An 8,881-nucleotide genomic window follows, 5' to 3' on the forward strand; every position below is an offset into this window, starting at 1 on the left:
GTTGAAGTACACACACACACACACACACACACACACGTATATACAGGCAAATTTTATTTCTTGAACTTTAAAGACACCCTAGGATCCCAACTAGAGACTTGATGAGGTGGGTTCCTAACCCATCGTAGACGAGTCAGTTCCCTCATACTAATTATCGTTTGATGGACGCAATTCAACTCGGAGTCTTCCATTCCTTGCAATGTCTTGAACTAATCCATCCATTCTCGAGTTCTAATGATGCTTTGGAATTCTAGAGCTCCTTAACATTCTCAAACTTGTGCAAGGAATTAGGTAGAAAATCAAATGTGAAATCGCTATACAAAGAATTAGTATCCAAGAGCTCATCGATGATTTGTGTGATGCTTTTATATTTTGTTATCATATTGCTCAGGAACTCAAGCCAAAGCTGAGGGCTGCCAACAACCATCTCTTCCTGCAAAGTTGGAGCAAAGCTCACCAAGCTTCCGCATCTCATAGTGCTTCACTTGTGGTAGAACAACATATTTGGCTGCACCCGTCTAGAATTGGTTACATCCCTATGGAGCTGGGGATGCTTTCAAACTTGTAGAGAAGATAGTGACAATTGGCCTTCGGTATACTAAGCATAATACCTCCATACATAGAGGCGAGAAGTGGGTGGCTCTCTCCCCCTAAAAGATTCTGGTACTGGCACGAAACAATAGAAAAGGAACGCAAGCTACAGGCAAGTGATTGAGAAAAGGATGAAGAGGCTGCAGGGTGAAGAGGGGCATAAATAAATTGACCAAAAATGCCTGCAAGATAGAGGTAAAGGGATGGAAGGCTAACCACCTGCTAGTTCAAACAAATCGATGGCACCTCTCCCCTCATTTTTTTGTTGCAGCTCACATCCATAGCAGGGATGAGAAATCTCTCGGTCTTCTACAGATCTTGCCACTACTATGAGGACCATTTTTCTAGTCACAATCTCTTGTTTGTCTTCCTGCTTCTACCTCCTGTTGTTCTAAAAAATGACCACATATTCCCAACACAAAGGCCTTTCGTGACTGCATCATAGAGTCATAGGAACTCCAACGACGGAGGTGAATAGATCAACCATCACAAATATGTGCTGCAAGACGTGGAAGAGATCGAAACTATCACCCCCTTTGATCGCCACGTCACAATGAAGAGGAACCCTCAAGAGGAGTCCCTTGATGGACACGTGGAAGTGCCTTTGCTCGCCATCTCAAACTCTAAAATAAGATAAGATAAGATAATGAAGATCCAAGGGTTTGAAACATGCTTTCGAGAAAAGCAAACTTTTGTGAGCTCTCCTTAAGACACGTGTGCAATTTTAGGCCCTTGATTTTAGATTGATCTAAGGGACCAAAACACTCCTTCCAAATTTGACACAAAAGCATACTTTTTTATCCTTTCTTTCCGCAAATCTATTATATGAGGGAGATAATTGCATGTTTTCTTTCTTGCCATCACTTGATTAAATAATTGTTGGACAAAGCTCACTCACTACCTTGCATTTGAAACCCCAATCTATAATAGTAAGGATTCAGGTGTAATTTGGAGTTAGAGCCATGACTGAAAGGCTGCCTACCCCAACCTAGTTTTCATTTCCTCTCGTGTCCGAAGAGAACATAAGTGCGAATTCATAAAATACGTGTTTCCTCATCCGATTGCCCAAGTTGATGACGAGAGAGAGAGAGAGAGAGCGAGAGTACATCGTTGCACACGAATTGCAAAGGCTCCATCGTTCTCTAAGTATATATATATTATTTGCCGAGGAGAGAATTTTCCCAGCTGGTAACATCTAGGTGAAACTCTCCTGTAATTGGGTTCTATTGAGGTTCTATCCCTTTCTTGTGTGTTTCGAGGTTGAGGCTTCGACCGCCCAAGAAATCCGACGGGCGTAGCAAATTTTCCTGTGACGCAATTACGAAGCCGTGGTGCTGAGAGCTGGTGGTAGCAGCGGGTGCTGAGAGCTGATGGTAGCAGCGAGAAGCGAGCTCTTCATCACCCCGCCCGAATGAAAAGAATGCCGCAAAGAATTTGATCGGTTAAATAAGGACTGATCAAGCCGACACCACCTTGTCGCTGCTACCGCTGTTGCGACCAGCTTGCGCCCAATATTCAGCCACTAGCTGTGCGAATAACGACGACTCGTTCTCCATCAACCTTCTTGGCGGGGCAAATTCTATCAAAATACCTGCACAGCGTAAACAAATCCCTGCGATCAGCAACCAGCGAAATCTGCCATCGAGCAAGTCGTTGTTTGGGGGGGGAGCCAAGGCTTTTACCGTCGCGAAGCGCGAGAACCATGTCGCTGTCAATGACGGTAGGGATTCTGTGAGCGACGGTGATCACGGTGCATGCAGAAAACTCGTCGCGAATGACTCTTTGAAGCAGAGCATCAGTAGCAGAGTCGATGGATGCTGTTGCTTCATCCAGAACCAGTACTTGACTCCGCTTCAGCAGCACGCGGCCAAGGCAAAACAGTTGCCTCTGTCCAGCACTCCAATTTTCTCCTTGGTCCGTTACTGCGCACGGCAGTCCAACTAGTGAACAGACATACCTTTGGCGGTTCACCGTTCATCCCGAGCACAAGAAAACTACAATTCTCAAGACACGTACAGACAAGCAAAGTAGAGTGACGTGAAAACCTGGAGATTCGAGCTGAAGAGGTAGTCTACGAATGACTTTACCCAACTGGCATTTCTCCAGAGTCTGCACGTCAAGACCAAAACGTAAAACTTCAGGTGAAAATTAGTCACCCTCTATCCACAAACAGGACAATAGAAATTTTATCGGAGCCGTTCTCCTCTCACACAAGCTCCACACTCACCTCCCACATCTCCAAGTCTGTGTATTGGTTCAACGGGTCCAAATTCGTTCGCACTGTACCTCGAAACAAAACGGGCTCCTGAGGAATAATGCCCAGCTTGAAACGCAGATCGTGCAATCCGATTGCGCAAATATCAACCTCATCAATATAGATCCTGCCGCCGGAAGGTTCCACTAGCCTAAAAAGAGCACTGATCAGCGTCGTCTTTCCACTTCCCGTCCGGCCGACTACACCCACCTTCTGGCCCCCTGGGAACGTACAGGTGATCCCTTTCAACACCAGAGGAGAGTTCTCCCTGTATCGGATCTATCGAAGAACCATGCTCAGCGATCAGAACACAAACCAGGACGATCGAAAATGAGACGGAGAAAGTGAACTAGACTCTCCGGCAATTTGTTCAACATGATGAATGTAATTTTAATGCGATCGTGAAGGCAAAGGGATGGACTTTAATTCGAATGTTCGAAAAGACGAAGTTCAGAGGCACCGTTCTTTACCTGTAGATTATCTAGTGCAACCTTTCCTCTCGTTGGCCAGTGAGGAGGGGGTCTGTTCGATTCAATGATGGCTGGGGCCTCCACGGGGAGCTGCATATATTGCTTAATCCGCTCCACTGAGATGATGAAAATTGCAAACATGCATTGCCACCACGACAAGAATATCTGGCAACTGTTGAGGGCGAGTGCATACGTAATCGCTAGCCCCGCAAAACCTGTAAACTCGTACGGTGGAATGAGCGACGAATAAAGTGAACTTGTGGGGAAATTCGGGATGACTGAACGGAGAATCTCTATGGGGCCTAAAGATAGGTCTGTACCTGCGGAAATGTTGCTCTGCAACGTAACCAAGAGTGCAGCAACGGTAACGACGACGCTGCAGCTAACCTCGATCCGAAGAATGAGCCACTCGAGCGCCGCATGCTTATGGAAGTAGACGGACGCATCGTGGTCGATTAGGGTCAAGTTTTTCTTCCTAAATCGCTCCGTCATGTCGAAAGCACGAATGGTGGCAGTCCCACTGATTGTCTCGGCGGAGTTGTTAACGATGGGAGCTTTGGTGGTGGAATTGATCCTAGACAATTCTCGAGCGGCAGCGGCGTAGTAACGCTGTGGAGGACCACGGGCGGAACGAGGGATTGGTGGGAGAGTTCGCCCAAATACAGGAATGGAAAAAATTGAGAATGAGAGAGAGAGAGAGAGAGAGAGATGGTGAACCTGGAGATATTGCACCAGAAGAAGCGCAGGAATGACGACGAGCACGATCTCCCAGGTTGCGATGGCTGTGACGATGATGATGCCAAGAAGATCGAAAACCAGAGCCAGCACGAAACCAAAACAGAAGGGGATATCCAGGTCGACGACGCTCATGTCCACCGATGCCTGGCGAAGCGGGAGGTGAACATTTGGGAAATTGGCAAGGAAGGTAAGCAAAGCATGTATGAATGACAAATGTGAATATAGTAAAAGAATTCATACCCGGTTAAGGATTCGGCCAGACGGCGTGGAATCGAAGAAGGACATGGGGGCCTTCATGACGGCGTCCGTGAGACCGTTGAAGAAGGCCCTGGACGCCTTCAGCCCCAGCCTCACCATCATGTACGATCGAAAGAAGAAGAATACGACACTCAGAAGAGATACGGCACCGTATACTCCGATGAGGAGCGCAGAAGAAACGCTGGTATCCGACACTTCCGTGGCCAGCCATACGTTGCTGTAGAGCTGGGCTACGGAGAATGCCACCTGTCCCACCACCATCGCTACAATTGTCAACTTTCCGCCGGCTACCACCACGTAGTTCAGGTAGGGCTTGAGACCCGCGTCCCCCGATTCCATTTCCTCCTCCTGCACCAGTTGCGTCTCTGCCCCTGCCCCTGCTCCTGCTCCTGCTCCTGCCCCCGCTGCTGCTGCGTCCGCCTTGCTCGCCTTCTCCAGGATCTCCTCCCTGCTCATCCGTTTCTGCATCGTCTTCTTCGTCGACCCTTTCACTTCCTCCGGATCCTCTCCTTCCGCACTCCCGCCGTTGCTCGTCACCGAGTGCAGCGCCTCCTGGTGCGCCCACACCAGTCTCTGGAACGCCTCGCCGCTCGACAGAAGGTCGTCGTACGTGCCCGCTAGCCGAATCTCTCCGTCTTGCATCACCTGCAGTTCAAAGTTCGCTCGTATGAGACCTTTGTTTTAACTATGGGACAGTGGGATGATGGACACATTCATCCGACAGTCTTAGAGAACGCAATTCCGGGGCCAGGCCCTTGCGGACAAGCCACAAGCATACCCTCTCCTTTCTCAAGACCCTTCATTAACAATTTCCCCCACCGCCTGCCTTGCCTACACACCACATTCATTTCGCTCGCTTCCACATGCTTTACAAACACTCAGAATGCCACAAGTGCAACTCGCCAGGATTGAGTCCACAGCAGGTAGAAACTCCATTTGATGAGTCACGAGCACCACCGTTTTATTCCTTAGTGCTCCCATGACGCAGTCCTGCCAGGCACGCACCTTGTTACACAAGACAGACGCAAATCATTTCAGCTATGGTGAACATTCCCGCTTCATACACTATACCAAACCTTCGTACATGGAAAAGAGTGGCAGCCGTCTGGGCATCCACTGCACTGAACGGATCGTCCAATAAATAGATATCCGCGTCGTTGTATACAGCCCTTGCCAGTTGGATCCGCTGCTTCTGTCCGCCGCTCATGTTGATACCCCTTTCTCCGATCTCAGTGAGGTCTCCGTGACTGAAATTCTGAATGTCCTGTTCCAGAGCACAAGCACGCAATGTGTTCCTGTATCGGACCTCATCAAACGGCATTCCGAACAGGATGTTATCCCTCACAGAACCGGTCTGGATCCACGCGGTTTGAGCTACGTAGGCAACACTGCCAGACACTTGTACCTGCGTTCAATAGGTTGCAAAGCCAAACAAGTCGGCAATGATTCAAAGAACACCTAACCTAAGTCCTTTGATCCATGATCCATACATTCAAAATTCTAAATGCTTTCGTTGCAAAAGAGAAGGTGACCTACGGTTCCACGTAGTTTAGGTATCTCGCCGAGAATGGCGTACAGGAGAGTGGACTTCCCAGACCCGATCGCTCCACATACAGCAACCTTTTCCCCGCGTTTCACGACCAAATTTACATCCTTCAGCGTAGGTCTGGATTCCTCGGGGTTCCAGCTCAAAACAGCACCATCCACTCTGATAGCATACTCGGAAACTTTGCAAGAATCTCTTTCCACCGCGTTTATGGGTAGTTCATCCTCTTGCAAAAAGACGTCCAGACGGCCAAAAGCGACATGCGCCTGAATGATCGCGGACAGTACATCGGGGACAGTTCTAATCGGATCCTGGATGATGCGGAACGTTGCCAATACAGTGAAAACAATGGTGGATGTGAGTGTCATATTCAGGAGAATACAGGTGATCAGCACTATGGAGGTTACTATGGTAGGCATGAGCCAGTACAGTATTGTGGCGTAATTCCTCTTCTGCTGCGTTCCCGATAGCCATTTAAATTCTTCGTCTCTCATGCGCTCAATGAAGGCCTTGAATTTCTCCTCCCACGCCTGCAGTTTGATGACTTTCATCCCGCTTAAAATCTCGCTGGTGGCCCTCAGCCTCTCATCTTGAGCTACCATGAACTCACCTTGGCACGTCTGCATTGACATGATCAAGGGAGTGATGAGGAGTATGAAGAGTATGATGAGGACCAGTCCGGGGATGGTAGCCAGCCCTACGATCGCGAAGAGGATTCCCAGAGCTACGACAATTTCAAAGGGAACAATCCACGTCCAGTGCATCCACCACACGAGTTCAGACAAGCGGTAAGCATCTACCGATATATAATTCACGATCTCACCAGTGGCGTGCTTGCGCTTGCCTATGCTGGAGAGAGACAGCTCCTTCTGATAGACTGCGGCCATCACCGCGGATTGCACTTTCAAACCCAGACGTCGGACGCCGAAATACCAATGCCTTTGGGAGAAGTTTTCGATCATCTTCACCAAAAAGAGGGAAACCACCAACACAGGACCTTCATACTCAAACCTTTTGTTACCAGAGGCGTAATCCACAAAGAAGTAGAGAAATATCGGCCCAGCGACTGTACCGGCGGCTTTCAGAAATGCTAGCAATCCGGTGTACAACAAGTCCCTCCAGTAGCATCTCAATAGTGCGAACAAAACAGAGGGCTTTCGCGCGGGATTGTTCCTTTTCTGAGAGTCCCATGCCTGCAGAAAGGCCTCAACATTCTTGCCTGCTTGGTCTTCGACAGGAATACTAGGTACATCTTTCAAGTTCAGGAGCTTGGAGTTGCCCAATCGAAGCAACGGTCCCATCCAGTGGAAGGTAAGGCGACTGAAGAAACTTGCCTTCTGAAGGGGAGTGGCTTCGACATCCTTGTCGGTGCTTGACGAGGAAGGGGAAAGGAGAGGTTGGGAGAGACCGCTGGACTCTACAAGCGGTGGTGCCATAGTAACTGTCCGCTACTCCTGATGTAGCGTAAGGAGCTGCATAAGTGAGGAGGAGTATGGGAGCGGGGCACGGCGATGATGGGAATTGGAGAAAGGGGCAACTCCAGCGCCCAAGGTATTCTCGGGAGAATATGCAGGGCGAGGGCGAGGGCGAGGGCGAGGGCGAGGCGAGCGATTGCTGAGGAGGGAGGCAGAGGAGCATGATGTTGCATTTGAGGTGGGTGAAATTGTGTTGCATTTCCGAATAGCCGATATCACGTGCAGCGTGGACGAGATTAATGGCGAGGGGCGTGTCGAAGAATGGCTGCCGCTGCCAGATTGTTTAGCGTGTTGGGCGCACGAGGGGCGCATGTCGGCGACGTGCACAACGTCCGTCGCATGTGGCATGGCCGAGGTAAGAGTGTTCTACTTTCCACGAGACTCTCGTAGCATTTAATGTCACATCGCACGCGATTTCATCCCAATGTCCTCGTTTACGTGCTCAAATCTTACGCTTATTAGACTGCATTCCCACCTAGCAGAATCCTTCCCTGAGCCCTCAATTTCTAGATTCAGATGCTTTCTCCCATGAAAGAGCTCTTTCCCTCGATTTCTACCTCCATCAACCGCAGGGCCCGGGGGTGAGGAGAGATCTGAGCCGTCGATCTCCACCACTTCCTTAATGGGAATTTGGGAAAACCTTCGAATCCACCAACCCGTCAACTTTGAACAGTTAAAAATTACCGCATGGCGATTGCATCATTACCCACCGTTAGATCTAAACAAGATCTAACGGCGCATGACTCCTCTACACTCCATCGAATAAGAACCATCAGATCTTTCTTGATCCAAGGGCTCGCGAGCAGCACCATAATATAGCCCTTAGATCAAGAATTTGATCCACCGGTGCACACTCTGCCTCCCCCCACGGTTAACAGCCGGAACTCCTCTCCAGTAGCCATTATCGATCGGAAACCGGCAAAATCAGCTCTCGACCTATCCGTCGATCGTCGGGTTTATCGTTTTCCTCTCGGGAATGGCTACCCAGTGAGGATTCCCTACTCTATCAAGGGCTGGGGTCAGCGGAAACATGATCTTGGCCGTTAGATTTAAAATCTTGTCAACACATAATCAACGAATCCTAAGACTATCAGCTAAATTACACAACCTTATAAATACAAAACATTACCAAATTAAAAATTACAACTTAAATTAAAAGCCAACATAAAATTACTGAAATCGGTATGTAATTTCTCACCCCCCCTTTTCCCCTCTACATAGTTTACATCTACAGACTTGTCTGACAACCTTTGGGTTGTATAGCACATGGAAGCGTGTGCATGCACCTAGAGCAACATAAGTTAAAGTGTGGCAGATAAGAGACGCATGCAGTGAGGTTGAGTCATATCCAGAAAATCTCCGACGAACAGGAAAAACGACCAAAGATAATCGGTCCATGATAAACATCACCGAGCTCTTGAAAATCTCTTGCGACCAGGAAAAACGACCAGAAACATCACTTCTTGATAAACCGCAGGCAGTAGTTATTGGAAATAGCTCGTGCAACAACAGGACTGACTCACGATAACTCCTCCAGCAACTTAGCATC

General features: G+C 48.7%; 1 protein-coding gene across 2 annotated transcripts; it reads right to left on the minus strand.

The window, feature by feature from the left end:
• Window positions 1-1,405: 1,405 nt before the first annotated feature.
• On the minus strand, window positions 1,406-7,527 carry LOC147883744 (ABC transporter C family member 8-like). 2 transcript variants are annotated; one of them, XM_087398083.1, is made up of 12 exons: window positions 6,930-7,042; window positions 5,848-6,819; window positions 5,396-5,716; window positions 5,215-5,301; window positions 4,294-4,956; window positions 4,033-4,197; window positions 3,636-3,924; window positions 3,316-3,530; window positions 2,819-3,124; window positions 2,637-2,700; window positions 2,274-2,513; window positions 1,407-2,182 (listed from the first exon to the last, which is right to left on the minus strand). In XM_087398083.1, exons 2-12 carry the CDS (start codon window positions 6,817-6,819, stop codon window positions 2,049-2,051), a joined length of 3,456 nt encoding a protein of 1,151 aa, XP_087254209.1. In that variant the 5' UTR covers window positions 6,930-7,042; the 3' UTR covers window positions 1,407-2,048. The 2 variants fall into 2 exon arrangements, with proteins under 2 accessions (XP_087254208.1, XP_087254209.1); XM_087398082.1 differs by having other exon boundaries at window positions 1,406-2,182; window positions 5,848-7,527.
• Window positions 7,528-8,881: the final 1,354 nt, after the last annotated feature.

This window comes from Dipteris shenzhenensis, chromosome 27 (assembly GCF_047967505.1).
Source record: "Dipteris shenzhenensis isolate YYH24624 ecotype China chromosome 27, Dip_SZ_1.0, whole genome shotgun sequence".
Lineage (NCBI taxonomy): Eukaryota > Viridiplantae > Streptophyta > Polypodiopsida > Gleicheniales > Dipteridaceae > Dipteris > Dipteris shenzhenensis.